Here is a 24,095-nt window from a genome sequence, read left to right as displayed (position 1 = left end):
CTGACAGATGAGATGGGCGCTTGTGGTAGCTTTTTTTTTTTTTTTTCAAATATTCTGTTCTGGAACATCCTTGAGTTTAAGAAGTCTTAGCCTAATTATCCCATTAAGGTGTAACTACTTTACCCTTTAATCAACATCAGATCTTCTAAATTAGTTAACACAAATTGGTCATCTCTAGAACACTATACAAATCAATTTCTAATCCCTCACATGTTTATTAAAAGTACATTAAAAAGAACTCTTACCCATATTGCAAGTTTAGCCTTATTTCCGTCCACTGAAATTGTTTTCACCTTAAAGTCAACACCTTGAAGAAACAAAAAATTTGGTAAGTCTCCAGTAAAACAGATTTTAGAATCCATTATCAACAGAATCAGAACCACATAAAATGCACATACGCACAACCTAAATTCTTAAATGCTGGATGTGAAAATGCAAGAAAAAGTATCAGTGAAGCGCCAATGCTTTAACCAGGACAAATGAAAACCAAATGCCTGTAGAATTCACTCACCTACCTCTACTTCTTCTAAAATGAAAAATAAAATCCTATTGAAGGCAACGATGTGTGTATTTCTGAAAAGCTTCTGTAACTATTAAGTCATGTTAAGAGAAGATGAGCTTCATAGACAGTCACATAAGGCTAATTTATTACAACCGACCAAGAAAAAAAAAGAAAGAAAGAAAGAAAGAAATCTCTCCTTTCCAGGAAATGGAGTTGACACAGGCATCTGGCTCAAATGAACAGTGACTGCCCGCATGTCTCTAAAAAGTCTGAAAATACTATGCAGTCTACCCCACTAGCCAGAGGGAAAACATTAGCTCAACAAGTATGGAAAGAAACTTTCAAAAGATATTATTAGCTTGTCACAATTAATTCCAAACAACCCCAACTATGATGAACAGCACCCTCATGATGTACCAAAAGCTTAACAGAACACCTGTCATCATATGGAAATATTTTTGTCATTTTTGGATGACTTGCGACAATCCATTACATACAAAAATTAGGTAATAAAAGTGCACATTCAAAATGCACATTATGTCAAGGATTTTTGTATGCTAAAGATACTGTTAAAAAAAAAAAAAAGGAGAGTGTGAAGTCGTGGGCTAGCGATGAAGGAGCTGGAGTTGATGGAGAAGCACCTAGAATGAACAGAAAACCCTTGGGAAGGGGACAAGGTTGATTATGCAGCCAAAGGGAACCCTGAAAGGAACATCTCAAAGACTAAACACTCTGGTGTTCAGATCCAGAGAAAGAAGTCTTAGGCCACTTAATGGCATAATACAAACTTAAAGGAAAACCCGAGAATTTTCAGGAAGGCAAATGATTTTAACTTGGTGTAGGTACAAAATTAGGGCCACTGAGCGACATTAGCGAGTCAGCCTGTTATACTCCAAAGTTCAATTCTCTAGGTTCTTCAGACAGAATATGGACAGTTAACTTTTTTCTTAATAAGCACAGAGGCTTGTTTAGGAAAGAACAGGCTCTTTCCTAGGCACTGGCTACCTACTCCAATAAAGAAACTCACTGCTCCCCACCTGTGCTTTCCCCTCCTCCCCCATCTTTTATCATCCCTACCTGTGTATGTTTGTTGATAACAGTTTAGTGCCTCTGTCACGTGGCTAATCTCCCGCATCTTCAAGCTACTGACACACTGCTAACAACCATGGCAGCTGATGACCAGGAGAGCCAACAGACACACAGGGAGGCTGCAAGGGCACCTTGATGGTGGAGGGGGCCACTTCCCTTGGCTGCTCTAGGAATCTTATCTGCCACCACTGCTTCTAACTTCAGCTTCTTGTTGGTGCAAATCACAGAGGGAACAGGTGAGGGCTCAAATCCTTGGGTTTGGTCACTGCCACCCTTGCAGGAAAATTCAATCAATTTATGGGATGCTCTATTCGGCCTGGCTCCCCTCACTGTTGCGAGCATCAGGAAGCAAGAAACCAGCAGGTACATGAGCTCTGTTTCTTTCAAATAAATAAACATTCAAAAAAAAATTTTTATGAGTAAGACCGTATCCATAAGTTTAACAGCTCAGAATAATAGAAATCTGCCTGGAAGATTTAAGATCAGAATTGACTCAAAAAGAAACATCACAAAATATCTATGAAATATTAAAAAAAAGAAATTAAAATTTATCACCAAGAAAAATCAACTAAATAGAAAAGAAGGTATTTAGTTGGAGCAAAATATAGGATAAACTTTCAGAAAACAAGTAGAAAACAGCACAAATCCTTTCTTATCAGAAACTTCAATAAATGTAAATAGATAAAACTCCAATAAAAAGGCAGAGATCAATAGACTATTTAACTAGAAACTGGCAAAAAAGACTTTTTAAAAAAGAATTTATTTATTTTTATTACAAAGTCAGATATAAAGAGAGGAGGAGAGACAGAGAGGAAGATCTTAGGTCTGTTGATTTACTCCGCAAGTGGCTGCAACGGCTGGAGCTGAGACAATCCCAAGCCAGGAGCTTCTTCCACCTCTCCCACACAGGTGCAGGGTCCCAAGGCTTTGGGCCGTCCTCGACTGCTTTCCCAGGCCACAGGCAGGGGGCTGGGTGAGAAGCAGGGCCACCAGGGTTAGAACCAGCGCCCATATGAGATCCTGGCGCATGCAAGACAAGGATTTAACTGCTAGGCTACCATGCTGGGCCCAAAAGAAACTTTCTAAAAAGGCTTATTTATTTATTATTTGGAAGGTAGAATTACAAAAACAGAGAGCAAGAGAGATCCTACATCTGCTGGTCCACTCCCCAACTAGCCTTACTTCGCAAATGGCTACAACAATCCAGGCTGGCTCATGCCAAAGCCAGAAGGCAGGAGCTTTTTCTGGATCTCCCACTTGGGTGTAAGGGCTCATGGACTTGGGCCCTCTTTTGCTGCTTTCCTAAGCACATTTGCAGGGAGCTAGGTGGGAAGCAGAGCAGCCATGACCTGAACCAACATTTTTATAAAATGAAGAACTGCAAGTGGCAGCTTAATCTAGTACACCACAACACCAGCGCCATGAGACTAACTTTAGGTCTAGAAACACCAACAAGGTTTAAAGTGAAAGGAGAAAAGACACAGTTCATGCAAATAATGAGCAAAAGACATATAGAAGTGATTATACAAGTTATCACACAATATCTAAATGTTATCAAAAACTGTTACAAAAGACAAAAATTCACCAGAAGATACAGTTAATTATAAGTACATACACACCACAGACTACATCTCCAAATACACACAAAGCAAACACTGTCAAAATTCACAAGGAGGGCCCTGCATGATAGTGTAGTGCTTAAAGTCCTCGCCTTGCATGCCTGGGATCCCATATGGGCGCCGGTTCTAATCCCGGCAGCTCCACTTCCCATCTAGCTCCCTGCTTATGGCCTGGGAAAGCAGTCGAGGCCGGCCCAAGGCCTTGGGACCCTGCACTCTTGTGGGAGACCCGGAAGAGGCTCCTGGCTTTGGATTGGCTCGGCTCTAGCCATTGTGGTCACTTGGGGAATGAATCATCGGATGGAAGATCTTCCTGTCTCTCCTCCTCTCTGTATATCTGACTTTCCAATGAAAATAAATAAATCTTTAAAAAAAATTCAAGGAGAAAACAAGAGTGTTACAATAACAGAAATAGTTGTAAATTTTAATATAACACTTTCAGTAATGAACAGAGCCACAAGACACATCATTGACAACAACCAAAATATTCGAACAATACTGGGAACTAATCATATGTAAAACATTGTACTTAACAATAAATTTGTCTCAAATACACATGGAATATTTCCATAACAGAGCATAGAGGACTATACAGCAAACAAACCCCCCAACATTAAAATCATACAAACTATTTTTCTGGTCACAATGGAGTAAAATTAGAAATCAGTAAGAGGAGGAAAACTAGAAAATCACAAACATGTAGACACTTAAGAACAATCTCTGAACTAACCAATAAACCAAAGGAGAAACTTTAAGGAAAATAAAAACATCTTGAGACCAATGAGAGCACTTCAGAACAAACTTCATAATAAAAAAAGAAATATTTCAAAACAGTAACCTGGAGAATCAAGATGGCGGAATAGGGTAAGGACACGTTTAAATGGACGGAGAAACATTTAATCAGGATGAAGCAGAGAGGACATATTCCAGGAAATAGGAAAGGACAGAACAACAGCAGAGGGGTACCTGGAGACTGACAGACACAGGAAAGCAGCAGGCATGGCAGTGTGGTGTTGCAGTGACTGATACTCCAGCACGGCGATCTGAACTCCGATAGCAGCAGGAACTCCACCAGCAACCAGGTGGGAAGGGACTTTCACTGGGAGCTTGGGAGGTAAACCCAGATGGGGAACTGTCCGTCCTGCTGGTCCCTTTAATTTGACCAGGAGCAGAGACAGAGCAGCAGATCTCAGGCAGTGCGAGAACAGAGTGAATTTCATAGCCCAGTCAGCCCCCTAGAGCTGAATTGGGTGCCAATTTGCGTAAGGAGAAAAGAGCAAGGGAAAGGACTAGCATGCTCTGAGCAGGGAGTGCGCTCATTTCTGACTCGATGAACTGCAACGACGTGGCATTCTATGGGTTCCACCCGGGGCAGGTCTTGGTAGCCCTTGGATCTGAGGGCCAGCAGATCAAGAACTGTTGTGGTAGCACGTCGGGTGCCATTTTGCACACTGTGGCAATAGCTTTGGGTCTGCAGGGAAAACAGTGAACTGCGCATGTGCTGAGCTCGCCAGAGCTGGCTGAGGTCCCACAGGGAAATAATACCGACTGTGACATTGTACCGGTCAAACTAGGTCCGTGTGGCACCCAGACCTAACGTCCAACAGGTTCCAACAAGATCAGCACCACCAACAACCTAACTAGATAGTACATCTGGTGTCTCTAATCCTGGAACCCACTCCAACCGGAAGAGGGAGAAAGGCTGCAGAGACAATGGTGCAGCCTAAACACGGTATCATAGGAGGTGGAGAGTGGTGAGCCAAGAGCTGGGGCTGTGGAGACCACGGTGGATATCTGACATAAGAACCCAGACCTGGAACTCGCTGGAGGTTGTGGCATAAGTGGCTGCAAGCAAAAAGCTGTGTACCAACTGCAATAAGTAAACTCGCATTGTAGACCTGTGGGTGACACAGCTTAGAAACCTGTCCCAAGGAGAAGACCCCGCTAACCAGAAGTACAATGAGCAAGAGCAAAAGAAGAGACAAAGGCACAATGAATATCACTGAGCACTCCCCTGCAAAGGAGCAAAACCCTATGCCAACCTCAGAGTTAACCCAGGAAGACATCGAGAAAATGGGGGACACAGAATCCATAAGACTCATTTTAAAGATTCTGGTCAAAAATGAGAAGCTCATGCAAGAGTTCAAAGAATTTAAGGAAGCAATAAAGCAAATCAAGGCTGATATATCAGAAATTAAGAACTCAGGAGAGCAAATTAAAAGTACAGTTGAGAGTCTCCAAAATAGAATGAAACAAGCAGAAGAAAGAATCTCAGAATTAGCAGATGTCTCCTGTCACCAAGGGGAAGCAAACAAAAAGCTGGAAGCAGAGCTGGATCAGGTCAAAAAAAGTATTTTAGAATTGAAAGACACTATTAAGAGGCCAAATATAAGAATTATGGGAGTCCCAGAAGGTGCAGAAAGAGAAGCTGAGTTTGCAAATGTATTTAAAGAAATAATCAAGGAAAATTTCCCTAATCTGGAGAAAGAATTGGGAAACAAGATCCAGGAGGGACACAGAACTCCCAACAGGCTTGATTAAAAGCAATCTTCACCAAGACATATGATTATCAAACTCTCTTCAATTGAAAATAAGGAGAAGATCCTTAAATGTGCACGTGAAAAAATCAATTGACATATAAAGGAATGCCAATTAAGCTCACAGGAAACTCTACAGGCAAGAAGAGAATGGAGTGACATATTACAGATTCTAAAAGAAAAAAATTGTCGACCTAGGATAACATACCCAGCAAAGCTTTCCTTCATCTTTGAAAATGAAATAAAATTCTTTCAGAGTGTAGGCCCTGGTCTCCCAAGGGTTAACTCCACAGCTTAGCTTGGTTCTCAAAGTGTAACAAGAAGGGCAATCGGGGCCTGATACATTTAGCCCCTGGCTTGACTGCAATTTCCCTCCTTCCTGCTTCCTGGTTTTGCAGAAGTGGGTTGGGGGGAGGCCTTAGGCGTTGCTTGGGAAAATCCTGGGAGGGGCCAAGCAGAGTATATAAGAGCAATTTGACTTTGAATAAAGGGCATTCTCTTCACAAGAATGAGCCTCAGTGTGTTGTGTGTGTTGTCTGTCTTGTCTGTCTCATAACCCTAGTCCCTCCGCTCAGTTCGGGGTATGTGGCAACGCGGGCGTTGCCCACACCAGAGTAAACAAAAGCTAAAAGAATTTGCCTCTTCCAAACCTGCCCTACAAATGATACTTCAAGATGTTTTTTTGACAGAGAAGAGGAATAGTACCTACCAAAACCAAAGGCAAATGGGAAGAACATCCCAGTAAAATGACAACAGAACAATCCATTCCTAAAATGACAGGATCAAAGTACCACCCATACATGTTAAACTCTGAATGTAAATGGCTTAAGCCCAATCAAACGTCATAGATTAGTAGACTGGATTAAAAAACAGAACCCATCTGTTTATTGTCTGGAGGAGACACACTCCAACAAAGATCAGCGGAAACTATCACATGGGTTTTGTTGTTTTCTGTTGGTTTCATCTCTTCAAAACACTTTCTTCTGATTAAATCATTCAATAACTCGTAGATCATGCAGTGGCATCATTTTCTTCAAGAAGGTTCTTGATTTCCATTTCTTCAGCTACATGTTAGACATTTAATAGCATGTTGTTTAGCTTCTTGGTGTTGTTAATTTCTTTTTTCTCTCAGATGTTGATTTTGTTTTGTGGCTCTTCATTTAAGGGAAGGTAAAGTAGTTGTGTAATCGAGACTGTCATATCTAGTAACAAGTCATTTAACTTCATGGCATTGTAAATTTCTATTTTTCTTTCTATTGTTGATTCTGTATCATGACTTTTCATTTAAGGGAATGTACAGTAGTTATGTAATGGAGACTAACATCCAAATGTGAGGATGCAGTGTGGTATGCATTTCTGTTTCCAGACAAAGATGGACTTACAGTGAAACTGTTTATATTATATTTTGACAATGGGATTCTGGACTCTCTGTCATTATCCATGCCTGCAATGCTGAACATATGACTGGGTATGAAGAACTATACGTTAGTAATAATATAAAGGAACTGGGGGGGGGGAGAGTTGGGGAGGGGCTAAAGGAATATGGAATTGTATCATAAAATTTTAGCAATAATAATAAAATGTGGGAAAAAAAAGAGAAAAAAAAACAGTAACCTAACTTCAGAGCTAAAGAAACTAGGAAAACAAACCAAATACAAATAAAGATTAGAGCAAAGCCAAATGAAGCACAGATACACAACAGAGAAACATTTTTAAAGATTTATTTATTTAGCTTTTTAGAAATTTAAAAATCCATTTATTTGAAAATTACAACTACCTACAGAGATGAAAGGGGAGAGCCACAAAAGAGAGGAGAGGAGAGGAGAGAGAGAGAGAGAGAGAGACTGACCCTCTATCGGCTGGTGCGCCCCCTGCATGGCCTAACTTTCCAGACAGCCAGAACAGCCAGTGCCAAGGTAAGCCAAAGCCAGGAGCCAGAAGCTCCTTGAGGGCCGCCATGTGGGTATAGGGACTGAACACTAAGGTTATTTCCACAGCTCTTCCAGACCATTAGCAGGGAGTTGGATCACACGTGGAATAGCTGGGACAAACTGGCACCCATGATATACTGGAGTTTACCCACTATACCACAATGCCAGCCCCTAAATTTACTTACTCATTTGTACGTCAGAGTGCCACAGAGAGGGAGAGATGGGGGTCCAAGGTGGAGCGGGCGGGGGGAGAGAAAAGGGAAACAGAAGGAAAAAGGAGAGGAAAGGGGGAAGTAGAGGGAGAAACGTAAGGCAGAAGGTGAAGGGAAGAGCTCAAACTTTCATCCACTGGTTCACTCTGCAAACTCGCGTCCCACGTGGAGACACGGGCCCAGGCACTTGAGCCATCCTGTGCTGCCTCCAAACACACCAGCAGGGTGCTGGATGGGAACTGGGGCCGCTGGACAGGAATAAGCGCTGTGATGTGGAATGCTGACATTGCAAGTACCAGCTTAACCTGTAGTACCACAACACTGGCCCTTGTTTTTGTCTTTTAAGTAAAATCAACACTAACAGATCTATAAACTATTGGACTACACTATTTTAAGAATATGGGGGGGAGACAGTGGGGGACAGAAAGAATGGAGAGTGTGGAAAAGAAAATCCTTGAGCTTATGAAACAGTATCATGAATAATAATAATAAAAAAAAGAATTAAAATGACAAAAATCAGATGTGAAAGAACACATTCAAGGCTGACTTCCCTTAGCTGAAACGCTCAGGAGCAGGAGCATTTTGGGTTTGGGGGGTCTCACAGATTTCAAGCTTCCTCTACCACCTGAGCATCCCTACTCTGAAAACCCAAAATCAGACAGCAGAGATGCACCCAAACATGCAGCGTCAGGGCACCTTAGATTTGGAGCGTATGGCTCTTCAGCCTCTACTGCCAATTTTCCATCAAAAAAGGTTGTGAGAAAATATCAGAGAATTGTACACCTACAAATTAAGACAACCTACATGAAATGAATTCCTACAAATACACAAATGGCCCAAACTGAATGGGACTAGAATAACAAACGGGCAGTTGGAATCAGCAAGCAATCCTGTTTATTATAATGTAGGCATATATAACATGAACAGAATGAAAGGAATGGGCTAGCACTGTGGCCAGCTGTGGCACTGGCACCCCATAGAGACTTAGTGACCTGGCTGCTTTCACTTCCCATCCAGCTCTCTACTTACAGCCTAGAAAGCAGCGGAGGAAGGTCAAGCCCTTGAGACACTGGACCCACATATAAGACCCCAAAGAAGATCCCGGCTCCTGGATTTAGCCCGAACAAGCCCTGGGCTGCTGTGGTCATCTTGGGAGTGACCAGCAAACAGAAGATTCTCTCTATGTAACTCAGACTTTACAGTATATAATAAATCTTTAAAAAAAAAAAATAGAATAAAACAGGGATGTTTTCGGTAGATGTAGAAAAGGCATCTAACACAACACAATACTCTTTCATGATGGAAATACTCAAAAACTAGAATAAAAGGAAATGTCCTTAATACGATAAAGGTCATTCATGTAAAACCAATAGTTAATATTGTTCTCAGAGGTAAGGAACCGAAAGACAAGGATGCCAACTTTCACCATCTCTATTCTTGAAATTCAAAATGCTTAGACTAGTCAAAGACATCAGGAAAGAAAAGGAATCCCAATTGGAAAAGTGAAAGCAAAATAATCTCCGTTCATAGATGGTTTGATGTTACATGTAGCAAACTAACAAGATGCCAGACACACACTTAAGAATAAATAAATTTCAGCAAAATTACCACACAAAACCTATCCGTTGCATTTCTTCACATTAGCCTTGAAAAATTCAAAAAGCAAAATTCAAAAAAGCCACTCCATCTACAACACCATCAGAAATAATCTACTTAGCAATAAATGTAATCAAAAGGGCGGGAAAAAAAAGCATTCACTGAAAGTTACAGGACCCTGCTGAGGAAATTAAATATGACATAACTGGAGAGACTGGTTAGTGAATTAGAAGGCTTAATATTAACATGACATTATACCCAAAGTAATCTAAGGATTCAAAACAATTCCTATGGAATTCCAACAGCTTTTTTGCAGAAATGGAAAAGCATTCAATACAAAATTCTTTTAGAACTGCATAAAGTAGGGGTTGGTGTGATGGCTCAATAGACTGATCCTCCACCTGCAAGCTGTGGCATCCCATATGGGCACTGGTTCATGTTCCAGCTGCTCCACTTTCCATCCAGTTCCCTGCTTGTGGCCTGGGAAAGCAGCAGAAGACGGTCCAAGGCCTTGGGACCCTGCATCTGCAGTGGGGGCCCAGAAAAGCTCCTGACTCTTGGCTTTGGTTAAGCTCAGATCCTGTTGTTGCAGCCACTTAGGGATTAAATCAGCAGATGTCTCTCCTTCTCTCTGTTAAGCCTGGTTTTGCAATATTTCAATATTCCAATGAAAATAAATGTTTAAAAAAATTCATATGCATCAAAGGACATTACCACGGTAACTGAAAGACAACCCTAAGAATGAAATAAAACATTGACAAATCTTGTATTGTGTAAGAGGTTCATATATAAGAAGAGCTATTAAAACAAGATCCCAGCACGATGGCTCAGTGGCTAAATTCTAGCCTTGCAAGCACTGGGATCCCAGATTGGTGTCAGTTTGTGTTGGCTCCCCCTCTTCCCATCCAGCTCCCTGCCTGTGGCCTGGGAAAGCAGTCAAGGACGGCCCAAAGCCTTGGGACCCTGCACCCACGAGGGAGACCAGAAGAAGCTCCTGACTCTCGGCTTCAGATAATGGTTCTGGTCATTATAGTCATTTGGGGAGCGAATCAGCTGAGGAAAGATCTTTTTCTCAATAAAAATAAATCTCAACCAGAAAATACAACAACAACAACAAACCTAGGACATTTCTCCAAAGAGACAAACAAAATGACCAAACAGCACAAAAAACATGTTCAACATCTTCAGCCATCAGGCAGATGCTTGACAAAAGCACAAAGGGATAATTCACCCACTTTAGAATGGTTACTGTTTTAACAAGCACGGGCAGATATCAAGGCACAGACTGTTGAGCTACTCTCCTTTATATGTCTGGGATCAACCTGTGTTTCTGATCCAGCTTCCCCCTAATGACCTGGGCAGCAGATGATGGCTCAAGTACTTGGCTCCTGTCACCCAGCCGGGAGACCTGGAGGGACTTCCTGGTTCCTGACGTCACCTGGTCAGGCCTTACAGGCATTGTGGGTGGAGTGAACTCGCCAGCGGAAAGAAAAACTCTTGAGTGTCTCTCTCCCTGTCACTCTGCTTCCAAATAAATAAATCTTGGGGGAAAAAAATCAGGGCAGACGTTTGACCTGGAAATTAATACACCAGCCTAGATGCCTGTATCCAATATCATTAGTGTTGATACGACACATTATATAGTACTGATTCCAGGCAGTAGGTGGTTCAAGCAGGTAGGTCCCTGCCACCCATGTGTGAGACCTGGACAGAGTACCATGCTAGCCCCTGCAGCTGGGGCACCTGAGAAGTGAACTAGCAGATGGGACTCCGTTTGGCTCAGATCGCCTTTCTAGCTCTCAAAAAAAAAAAAAAAAAGGTTGCGAGGTCTGCTAATGGAAAATAATAAACATAGACAAAGATATGGCGAAATTAGAACCCTTCCATACTGCTAATAGGAATCAAACTGGCTCAGCTTTTGTGAACTATTTGGCAATTCCTCAAAGAGCTAAAAATCAAATTATTACATAAGCTAGCAATTCCACTTCTGAGTAAAGACCCCAAAGAATTAACAGCAAGGACTCAGAATACATATTTAGAGAACAAAGTGCACAGCCGTACTATTCATGCTATCCACGACTATCAAAAGGTAGGAACAAATCAATAATAAAATATGGTACACACATCTGGCATTTCAAAGTTTGTGGATAGGGCCAGTGACATGGCACAGCAGGTTTACCCATTGTCTGTGACGCTGGCATCCCAGGAGTGCTGGTTTCAGTCCCTATTGCTTCTCTTCTGATCCAGCTGCCTGCTTAATGCACCTGTCAGCCTAAGTGCTTGGGCCCTGCCTCCGCATGGGAGATGAAGGTGGAGCTGCTGGGTCTCCCGGCTTCAGCCTGACCAGTCCTTGCCACTGCAGCCTTCAGCGGAATGATGTGTAGCTGGAAGACTCTCTTCTGTCTCTCTGTAATTGTCTCTCAAACAGTGGGTTATACGGATTTTGAAAAAACTTTTTAAAGAGACAGAAAATCATACATATGAGGGGCCTTTAAAAAGTCCACTGGAAAGTCATAATACGAAAAAAAAAAAAACTATATATGGATCTCATGTTTTGTAAGCACATTTTACCACGCAACACAACCCAGGCACAAAACAGAATCCAAAACTAACACATCACACACCGGATGGATGTGGAAAACACTGAACTAAATCAGGTAAGCCAGATACAGGCCATCTCTCAACATCCCAGGGTTCACACCACACTTCACAGTAAAAGAATGCTTTGTCCTTAATGTGAGGAACAAGATGTGGCTCTCACCACTTCTACTCAATACCGGACAGCACTTGAGATTTTTCAGCCAAAAGAAATAAGACAAGAAACAAAGATATTCAGATTGGAAAGAAGGCAATCTAAAAATTCACTGGAGTACAGCAAAAAGAAAAAGCACAGCAGCCCTAGAACAAGTAGGTCTAAGTTTAGCAACGTTGGAGGATACAAAATAAACATTCAAAAAGTCAGTTATGTGGTAGGCTTTGGGGCAGTGGTTAAAACGCTGTCTGTGACACCCACAGACCATATCAAATTGCATGGGTGAAACTCCTGGCTGCACTGTCAATTCGTTTCATCCCAATGGAAAACAGTATGTGATGGCTAGTTCTGGAGTCCCGGCCATCCACACGGGAGACCTAGTTTGATTTTCTGACTTTTGCTTTGATGTGACCTGTTTGTGGAATGAACCAATAGAGGGGAGTTCTCCCTGTCTCAATTCTTTCTCTCCAACCACCCAAAAGCAACAGAAATACAAAATACAACAACAATCAAAAAATGAATCAAATGCCTGCATATTAGTGATGAACAAAGGGAAACAAACATTTTAAAATACTATTCAAAACAGTATTATGAAAAATGAAAATTAAAAAATATAAAGAATACTTAATGTTAAATTCTCAAAGCTGTAGAATGAGTTTTCAAAAATAAAAAAGACAGATGAGTAGAGTCCAGAAATATGTGTGCATATGTTAAATAAATGACAGTCTAATAAAGAATGAAAGCTATTAGGTTTAGAAAGGACAGATTTTTTGACTGAGGGCTAGAACGACTGGACAGCTGTATGTGAAAGAAAAGATTTTCAATCAACACTTTACACCATTCAAAAACTATACTTAATGTAAAACCTAAAGCTAAGAAACTTCTAGAAGAAATCAGAGGAAAAATAACCATTGAAACCTTCTATAACCAAAAACAGAACATTATTTTAGAAAAATTTAAAAATTGGATTTCATCATAATAAAAATCTTGCATCTTTAGAAATGCAATGTAATAAGAATGAAAAGATAAGCTAAGACTAGAAGGAATATTTTGAAAACCATGTGTCATTTAATAAGACATTTATAAGCAGAATATATAAAGAATTTTAAAAACTTAGCATAAAATAATATTCAATTAATATTAAAAGTCTGAGACGTCTCACAGCTCAGCATAATTAGTCATGTATATGCAATTTAACCACTATGCTATACCAAACACTAAATTGTTAAAATTTAAAAGATTGCCTATAGTAAATATAGGTAAGGGTTATGGAAAAACAGGAATTCTCATTTAATCATCACAGTGGAAATACAAATGCATTGTATAAAAACATATCCAAATCATTTTGCAAACTCAAGTATCAGACCATATGGGTCGGCAACATCATCACTGAATGTGTCCTACAGACCAGTGAACATCCATGCAAACTTGAGACCTGGAGAGTTTATAAGAGGCCTGTTCATAGTGATGAAAAACAATGAAGAACTCAGTTTGTGGGACATGCACACAGTGGAACACAACTTTGCAATGAACAAGAACTGGTGATTCCTGCAAAGACATTCAGCTAAGGAAAAGCGGTCAGTGCCAAAAGGTGACACACTATTAGGATCCCATTCATAGGGCACAGCTAGCTAGAGAGAAAACCGGAGAGCAGATCGCTGGTTGCCTGGGATCAGAGGCAGAAGGCAGGTTATGGGAGGACAGAACTGTGTGGTATCCAGACTGCTGGCAATCTGTATAGCACAGACACTTGCTATAACGCACACGTTCAAAGTCAAATAATTGCATACCAAAAAAAAAAAAACAACACAAAATGCTCATTTTAACAAATGCTAGTACAAATGTGTTGCTATTAAGTCATATCCATGGAACATACCAAAAACATTTTCCTTTTTTTAAAATAAGATGTATTTATTTATTTGGGAGTCAGAATGACAAGGAGGGAGAGACAAAGAGATCTTCTATTAGCTGGTTTACTTCCTAGAGGGCTAAAACAGCCAGCACTGGCCTAGGCTGAAGCCAGGAGCTTCGTCCGGGTCTCCCGCGAGGGTGGCAGGGGCACAAACACTGGGACATCTTCTGTTGCTTTTTCCAGGCCATTAGCAAGCAACTGGATTGGAAGTAAAGCAGCTGGGACTCCAATAGCATCCACATGGGCACTGCAGGAGGAGACTTCACCCAACCCTGGGCCGCCATGGGCTTTTAAAGCAGAGTTATTCATGAGACTTGTGGGTAGTGTTTTTCCATCTCCTTATAAACTTATCTGTGTATTTTAGGGATTGCAGATCATCTCTGGCTCAGTCCACCTTCATGCAAACACGTCTGGAAAAATTTTAATCTAACTGTGAAAGAAATGTAACAAACTTACTTAACTGTATTTTCATAAAATTCTCCTTTTGCATTTTAAACTAACTTTGCTTTTTTTTTTTAAAGATTTATTTTTATTATTTTTTATTGGAAAGGCGGATATACAGAGAGGAGAGACAGAGAGGAAGATCTTCCGTCCAATGATTCACTCCCCAAGTGAGCCGCAACGGCCGATACTATGCCGATCCGAAGCCAGGAGCCTCTTCCGGGTCTCCCACGCGGGTGCAGGGTCCCAAAGCTTTGGGCCGTCCTCGACTGCTTTCCGGGGCCACAGGCAGGGAGCTGGAAGGGAAGCGGGGCTGCTAGGATTAGAACCGGCGCCCATATGGGATCCCGGGCGTGCAAGGCGAGGACTTAACCACTTGCGCCACCACGCCGGGACCCTAACTTTGCTTTTATATATGACTTCCATTTTTTTGTGTCTACTTGTTTGTAACTATTTCAACTGCTGCATTAAATAACCAAGCTTTAAGTCATCACATAATACCCCACTTTATTTTCTTTGATGCACAAACCTATAACTCAACCTTAACTTATGTTACATTACAAACCCTTGTTTAACTTACTAACTACCTGGCCATTTTTTCCTTTTCAATATTTGTTATTTCAGCACTTTGCAATCTTATATTTGAATTATTAGAATTAGACATATACATATTTAATTCACTGACTTATTTTGAGGAGTCTCTTTTACCTACATTTAGCATTCTTTGGTACTCTGTCCGGATTTGTAGTTCATCTATGTGATGTAATTAAAAGAATATCAAGTTAGGCGTTGGGAGGCTGAACTTCAGTCCCAGCTCTCTTATTAATGCCTCATTAGCTAAGGACATAAAACCTCTAAGTCAATTTCCTTCTAACCAAGAAATACTTAAGTCCTGCTTTATTGCCTTTTAGGGTTGTTTTTGTTTTGAGAGACAGAAAGCTCCCAACCACTGGCTCATTCTCCTAGTGCTTACAATGGTCAGGACTGGCTTGGGCCAAGACTGGACCCCAGGTACTCTGACAAGGGATGCTGTGTCCTGGTAGGTCAAATGTCCATCCCACATTGTGGCACGGACAATTGTGCAGATCAGCTCTGGTTCAGTCCAGCTTCCTGCAAACACACCTGGAAAAGTACTCAAAGACAGTGCTGAGGCCCACACGGGAATCCCAGATGGAGTTTCAGACTTCTGGCTTCAGCCCTTGCCTCATGGCTGCTGTGGCAATCTGAAGGGTGAATCAGATCTCTCTCTCTCTCTCTCACTCTCTCTCACAGTCTTTAGGGGAAAAAAAAATGTATAGAAAAATGGGGGGTGTATAAAAAAGCAGCCCCCCCAGCAATGCTGCGGAACACATTGCTCAAGAAAAGACAGACAACAAAAAATGCACAAGTTTAGAAGTGACACAAATCACAGTCACAAATAATGCACAGTCACAAATAATGCAGAGCCTGCTAGACTACTAACCAAGGAGAAAGCAAGCGCTTGCGCAGCTGTGGCTCAAAACCCTCCTAAGAACGGCAAAACCTGAAAATGCCGATGTTGAAAACCAACAAACTAAAAGCAGCTCACAGGTTCTCACCTGTTGCGATTGTTTAAATCAGTAAGACCATGTTAGTGGTCGAAAGAAATACTAATCTTAACTCTTTTTTATTCCAATTAAAACATGTATATGCATAAATCATGAGATACCAGTTTTGGTTTTCCTCAAATTATCTCATCTTCAAACATTATACCAAGTTTTTGTTACAGTATTAATCAAGAAGTTTAAACCTACTAACTTTTCATTGTAACTAAATTATCTTTTTTAAAGCCCAACTTTAAATCAATTGGTGCAAAGTTCCCTCAAGTCTGGACTCAGCCACTGGGAGCCAAGCACAAGTCATAAATGGCCAGTGATAAGGACACCAAATATCGGCACATCAAATCTTAAAGTTTATTTGAAAAGTAGGGCTTATTTGCAAGACAGAGTCACACAGATCTCCCATTTGTTGGTCCACTCTCCCAAATGGCCACGACAGACAGGTGTGGACGTAACCGAGTCGCCAGGAACTCCACCCGGGTCTCCAGCACAGCAGCAGGGCCCCAAGCAGTTGACGCCCCAGATGTTTCCCCCCCAGGAGCATGAGCAGGAAGCCGGCTCAGAAGCAGAGCACCCAGGACCCGAGCAGCACTCCAGTGCGGGATGACAGTGTCACAGCCACAGCTTCAGCAGCTGCAGCACAGTGTGGCCCAAGAGGATAGTCTCTCAAGCGTCCCCTAAATTTTATTGACAACGATCATTCTGATATCCAATATATTAACGGGAGAACATTATTCTGATAAATGACTTCAGTAATGAGTCTTGTTGCAACAAAGATTAGCTAAATGAAATTGATAACAAAAACAACAAATTTAGTATAGGTTTAGCAATTATTCCTGGGGTTATAATCTCACCAGTGATAGTGCTGAAAGTTATTATAAGCAGTTTTTAAAGACAGTTCATAAATTGTAGGAGGACATTGTGTCCCTGGAAGGCCAGCAGCACAGGATTGCAGTTCATTGGGCAGTATTTGCATGACAACAACCGAATGGCTACCTTTTGTATACCTGTTGAGAGATAGTTCCCACGGGTCCAGTAAACAGCATGTAAATGAGAACACCTAGCGCGATGTAAAGACTAAAGGAATTCCAATCTAGAGTGCAAAAACAGTTGATGGTTTTGTTTATGAGCTCGATACTTCCTCCCCTACCCAATACGGACTTTCAGAGTATAAAGTCTGATGCCCCTAATAAACTTCGGCTTTGACCATCAGTCAGGGTCCACGCGTGTTATTATCGGCTCCGTGCACCAAGTCCGTCGCTGCGGGACAGCGACAATAAATTATACTATATTATATATAGTATTATTGTAAATAGTATATTTGTTATACTATTTTATGCTAATTGTATAGCAACAGTACTAGAAAGAATAAATAACGAAATTGTTGCTATACCAAGGAATCTACACTGCTATTGTCCAAAATAAAATTTACAGGTAAATCATATATGATTTAAAAAACAAACAAACAAACAAACAAAAAACAGTGTCTCGGGCCTGGCACAATAGCGTAGTAGCTAAAGTCCTTGCCAAAGCACCAGGATCCCATATGGATGCCGATTCTAATACCAGCAGCCTCACTTCCCATCCAGTTCCTTGCTTGTGGGAAAGCACCCAAAGCCTTGGAACCCAGCATGGGAGCCCCAGATGAGGGTCCTGGCTCCTGGATTTGGGTCGGCTGAGTTCCGGTCGTTGCAGCCGCTTTGGGAGTGAATTAGCGGATGGAAGATCTTTCCTTTCTCTCTTTCTTCCTCTCTGTATATCTGACTCTCCAGCAAAAATAAATAAATCTTAAAAACAAAACAAAAACCAGTGTCTCAGGGCCAGTACTATGGCGCAACTGGTTACGTCCCACCCGTGGCACTCCCTCTCACACAGCTGTCAAATCAGGACCCACTGGTCTACTTCCAGTTCAACTTGCTGCTGACGCGCTTAGGAGAGCAGTGGAAAATGCTCAAGCACTTGGACCCATGCACCCACGGGGGGCAGCCCAAATGAGGTTCCTGGCCTTAACCTGGCACTCATTTGCTCATTCTCTCTCTCATTCACACACACACTCCCTATTTCTGCATTTTGAATAAATACTTAAAGCATAAAGTTGATTTATTAAAATAAACCAGGCATCTCAAACAGAAAATGACGTGCTCAGATCAAGTGTAGGATGGCTCAAAAAGCAGCCCTAAGGAAGACACAGCTGCTCAGCAGGTGCGCATATCACAGACTGACTACCGTGCAAGGGTCTGAACACACTGCGAAACATCGGCGATAAAGAAATATGCAAAGTTTGGGCCTGGCGCCATGGCCTAGCAACTACAGTCCTCGCCTTGAACACGCCAGGGTCCCATATGGGCACCGATTCTAATCATGGCAGCCCAGCTTGCCATCCAGCTCCCTGCTGGTGGCCTGGGAAAGCAGTCAAGCACGGCCCAAAGCCTTGGGACCCTGCACCTGCACTGGAGACCTGGAGGACTTTGGGAGTGAATCATTGGACAGAAGACCTTCTTCTCTGTCTCCTCCTCTCTACATATCTGACTTTGCAATAAAAATAAATAAATCTTAAAAAAAAAAAGAAATAAGCAAAGTTCCAAAACATAAACAGAGAAAACTCTCTTAAGGAAAATATTAAGACTGGCATCAGTTGCACATTAAACTTAACAAATCTACTGCAGTGAAAATTTCAGGATCCTTTTTCTCATTAAATGTATATATACGTAATATATTTTTCTATAATTTATATCATTGATATATAATAACTATATATTCATATAGTATATGTATTATATATAACATTATACACAAACACATATAAAATATATCTCTGGGCCCTGCATGATAATGTAATGGCTGAGGTCCTCACCCTGAACGCGCCTGGGATCCCATATGAGCACCGGTTCTAATCCTGGCAGCTCCACTTCCCATCCAGCCCCTGCTTGTGGTCTGGGAAAGCAGTCAAAGACGGCCCAAAGCCTTGGGACCCTGCACCCGCATGGGAGACCCGGAAGAGGCTCCTGGCTTTGGATCAGCTCAGATCCAGCCGTTGTGGCCGACTGAGGAGCGAATCATTGGACGTAGGATCTTCCTCTCTTGTCTCTCCTCCTCTCTGTATATCTGCCTTTCCAATAAAAATAAATAAACATTTAAATATATATCTTTTTACTCTGTTCCAATATCATCACCACATCAATGCAGGCTTTTAAGACTTATTTCAGAACTACAATAGATCCTAGAACAGTGGAGGTGGGTCATCAGCATTGTGAGATGTTATAATTTGAACTGTGTTTTATAGTTGGAGAGAGATCCTATCTGCTAGTTCACTCTTCAGACATCCACAATGGTGAGCTGGGCCAGGAAAAAGCTAGGAGTTAACTCTGGGCCACCTTAGGGAGATATTTTAAAGAGCAAGAAGAATGAATGATCTAAGTCAACCAATCACAATCAAAGTTTGCCTTGAGCTTGGCTGAGGTTGGTATTGTGGGATAGCCAGTTAAGCCTCTGCTGGCCATGCGGGCATCCCACAGGATCACCAGTTCCTGTCCTGGCTGCTCCACTTTCCAACCAGTTCCCTGCAAACAGCCTGGAAAAAGCACAAGAGGATGGCTCAGGTATATGGGCCCCTACCACTCTGGAAGGCAGGCAGCAGCTCAACCCACTAGCTGCCAATTCTATCAATCTTAGAAATAGGCTAAGCAAAAATTGGTGAATCAATACAAAAAAGGGTGTTTTTTGTTTGTTTGTTTCACAATTTCTAAGTTTTTATTAGAAAAAAAGAAGTAACATTTAAAACACTACTTTGCTATTCCAAGGCTTACCAACTCTGAGGCAGGCATTGGGCATGGTGGTTAAGAACCCGTTGGGGTCAGTGCTGGGACACAAGAGGCTGAGCTTCTGCCTGAGTGCTGGCATCCATATGCATAGGAGTTTGAGCCCCAGCTGCTCCATTTTCTATTCAGCTCCCTGGTAACACACCTGGCAGCAGTGGGGGATAGTCCAGGGCCTCCGGCCTCTGCATCCATGCTGAGTCGGGAGAAGCTCCTGGCTCCTGGCCCAGCTGTGGCAATTCTGACCACCTGTGAGTTAACTAGCTGGCAAAAGATCTCTCTTTCTCTCTCTCCTGTCCCTTTCTAACTATCCCTTTCAAACAAATAAATAAAATCTTAACATCAACAACAACAAAACCTTGCCACTGGTGCATGGAGAATCAGCTCCACTTTCAACTGCAGCTACCTGCTAACGCACAGCCTGGAGAGAATCAGGTACCAGCTCAAGAACCTGTGTTCCTGCTATCCACAAGGGAGACCCAGACTAGCTCCTGGCTCCTGGGTTCAGAAGGGCCCAGCTCCAGCTGTTGCAGCCATTTAGGGCGTAAACCAAAAGACTGACGATCTCTCTTTCTCTGTCTTTCCTTCCCTCCACAACATTACATTTCAAATAAATAAGAAATAGATACATCTTTTAGAGAGAAGTAAACAAAAAACTTCCATCTTTATCAAGAGCGTTAGCTGCGAGCTGGATTGAAGTGAAGCCGCTAGGGCCTCTGCACGCAAGGCTACTGGTGCTGCCCGTAGCAGTTTTACGCACCAAGCCACAGCGCCAGGCCCTGACAGCTTCTCAACTAACATTTTCCATTCATTTTAGTACAGTCTACCCACTCTTCCCATTTTAGAACCACTTTCTGTCTTGTTTTCTGTGATAGTTCTCTGTCATCCTGGTTTTCCTTCCAATTTCACCTTCATCTCAGTGATGGTTTTGTTCATTTTCCATCCAGTTTACCCTGCATTTTTTAAAAATTTTTTTAAAGATTTATTTTCATTATTTTTATTGGAAAGGTGGATATACAGAGAGGAGAGACAGAGAGGAAGATCTTCCGTCCAATGATTCACTCCCCAAGTGAGCGCAACGGCCGATGCTATGCCGATCCGAAGCCAGGAGCCTCTTCCAGGTCTCCCACGTGGGTGCAGGGTCCCAAAGCCTTGGGCCGTCCTCGACTGACTGCTTTCCCAGGCCACAGGCAGGGAGCTGGAAGGGAAGCAGGGGCTGCCAGCATAGAACCAGCGCCCATATGGGATCCCAGGCGTGCAAGGCGAGGACCTTAACCACTTGCGCCACTGTGCCACCGCGCCGGGCCCTACCCTGCATTTTCTCATGTGGTCACAGTACTGCTTCCCAGCGTCCTGGATCCACTGCTTTGATATTAGTGCTAAGTACTTCACTAAGCTTTCTAAAGTCATGCAAATGTTTAGTCACAATATTCATCTTTTTTGGACAATATTTTTAGGAGTTCTTTACTTTTTTGGTTCTTCAATGTTTGCAGGGGCCTGGAGAGGAATTCTTTGACTTTTCAACTTTGAAGAAGGTAAGGTTTTCCGGGACCAGCTATTTGTAAAGGGCTCACGCACAGCATGCCAGTCACAGACATCAGAGGAGCGAAGAATTTATTTGCAAAGCATGCAGCAAGAAGTGTGGGCAGCTATTTTTAATTCCTGATCCAACAGGCTAAGGGTAAAATCGAGGCTCAGATGTGCATCATCAGGTGGTTCCCACTGCTTCCGCCTTCCACTGCTTTCTGATGAAACAGTCATTAGGTTCTTCTGGCAATTCTGATCATGGCAGAGAGGGCTCTGATGAGTCAAGGGGCTAAGAGCAGGCAGTAGTTACTTTCTGTTCAGAGCCAAGGACTCTTGTTAACACAGAGAAACAAAACCCCCTGAAGACCTGACCTCACAACAGGAGCTGCTGACTGCAGAGTCCCAGGAGAGGAATGACCAGTGAGTCTGGTGACCCGGGACACCACAGGGCCAGGTGGATCTGATGCACCATACCCACAGCTTAGTGAGTCAATTTTAGAAACAGGCTCATTTTTCATCATCAAAGAAAGGCAAAGAAACTTAAGGAAATGAGACAGGAAACCAGGGCCTGACAGGATCTCATATCCACATCGGCAGGGCTAGATATGGTATTTTCACAGGGCCATGACCAACTGAACTATTGTTCAAAAACAATAAAACTCCTGTGGTACTGATGTTGCAGCGCGCCAAGTTAAGCCACTGCTTGTGATACTGGCATGCCACATGTCAGAGTGTGGGGTTCTGAGTCTTCGCTCCTCAGCTTCCCACCACGTTCCCTGCCAATGTGCCTGGGAAAACAGCACAGGATGGGTCAGGTGTTGACCCGTCACCCACATGGCAGACTCAGATGGAATTCCTGGCTTGTGGCTTCAGCCTGCCCTGACCATTGTGGCCATGTGGGGAGTGACTCAGCAAGCAGAAGATCTTTCTCTCTCCTCTGCCACATTTCCAAATAAACAAATGTATCTGTTCAGAATGCTGGACTTGTGACTTACTGAGGACTATACTATTACAACAATATGGGGAAAATGGCAAGAGGATCGGAAGGGAGGAAGGGAAGGGGGGAATGCTTATAGCTACAAAACTGTATCATGAAAAATAATAACAATCAATAAATTAAAAAAAAAAACAAATACGATTGTATTGGTTATAATCCATGGCAGAAAGTCATCTGATACACAAATGCAAAAGTTACTTTTTAAATGTATTCAAAATCCACGGTCCATCTAGGGAACAGATTATATGCACTTTTATTAGCATACTATAATCTTGATATTTGGTTTTGCAAAAGACAAAGCTGTTAGAGCACTAAGGACAACCCAAGACATGACATTCTGCCAGTTCCCAGATTCCATGTGGGTTTGAAATGAAAATAGCTAGTTTCATGTTACATATAAGCTCATTCTTTCAGTAAAACTTGAAACAAGTTTATTTTCCCTGCAGTTACCATTCCTCTACTCCTCACTATCCGTTACTAGGCCTGTTCCAGGCAACATGAATAACACATCAAAGGTAAATTTAAGTGGCTTTCTAAGTATTAGGGTTTAAGTGATTCTTTCAATACATATAAATGTATAAATGTAGTAACACCTGATAGAATAAAAATTTAGAGGCATCACAGGTTCATATTGCAGAAAAAAAGAAGTGGCGCCCTTCCTTTCGAATCCAAGTGAAGAAATGTGGGCAGAATGGTCACAGCTGAAAAATCACCAGCTGACGACCACCACGGCTGGAATGACGTGGTTACGTAGTGTCCTTACTATTTGTTGAAGCCCAGGCTGTCAGGGGACAATGGAGCAACAGGGCAAAAATATGGAACAGCTACACTGTCTTTTCTCTGCAAGAAACTCATTGCGGTCATTTGGGGAGTGAACCAACAGATGAAAGATGGATCTCCCAGTCTCCCTCACTCTGTAGCTCTGCTTTCAGATAAATAATAAATATTCATAAAATAAAATACGTATATGTGAAAGACAATTCACTCTTAACTTTGCAAAAAGAATTATCATGTGTGTATGTAGAGAGAAAATGATAAAGTAAAGGTAATATATTTGGGGACTTGAACATAATATACAGAAATTCTTTTGCTAATTTTATGATGTTTGGGTTGGAAAATATTTCACAGGAAACAAAACAAAATCACACTGTAAATGCAAACAGGGCGAGTTGAGAAAAACGCAGAACAGGCCGACAGTGCTGACGCTGGTTATCATGTATTCCACTTATCAGATAAGGAAACTGATGCTGGAAGAAAATGGTCTTCTCTTGCCCCCAAATCCTTCAATTTACAGATGAAGACAATGAAGGAAAACGGCTAAAGACGAACGTCAAGCTCACAGCACAGCGAGGTTACAACCCAGCTCAACTGCTTCGCTCTCCTGCAGCACTCCTGGCTGGCTCCGGAGGCCTCTGCCCCACCGTGTACTCAAGCTCTGAACAGGGGATGCTGGAATCTTCACCTCTGATATTCCATGAGGTCCCATCAGCCCGTGCTATTTTAAAAAGGCTCTTAGGTGTCACTGTGCTTGATAATCTTTAGTCAGTAACTAATACCCAAAACAAATATGTGGAGAATCCATGCCACA

The 24,095-nt window shown here is 42.1% G+C and overlaps 1 protein-coding gene across 5 annotated transcripts in view; it reads right to left on the bottom strand.

The window, feature by feature from the left end:
- RAB18 (RAB18, member RAS oncogene family) overlaps window positions 1-24,095 on the bottom strand; it is a 44,176-nt gene that overhangs the window by 13,943 nt on the left and 6,138 nt on the right. For 3 of the 5 annotated variants that reach the window (XM_040992546.1, XM_040992544.1, XM_040992548.1), the window contains exon 3: window positions 246-307. The exons of 1 other annotated variant lie outside the window; for it this stretch is intronic. In XM_040992546.1, the coding sequence (XP_040848480.1) occupies window positions 246-307 (62 nt within the window). Of the gene's footprint in view, window positions 1-245; window positions 335-24,095 lie in introns of all 5 variants that reach the window. One more of the 5 variants, XM_040992545.1, reaches the window with a different exon arrangement.

The sequence above is a fragment of the Ochotona curzoniae genome, unplaced genomic scaffold (genome assembly GCF_017591425.1).
Source record: "Ochotona curzoniae isolate NIBS_2020 unplaced genomic scaffold, NIBS_Ocur_1.0 contig_78, whole genome shotgun sequence".
Taxonomy (NCBI): Eukaryota; Metazoa; Chordata; class Mammalia; order Lagomorpha; family Ochotonidae; genus Ochotona; species Ochotona curzoniae.
This window is presented reverse-complemented; position numbering and strand designations above follow the sequence as displayed.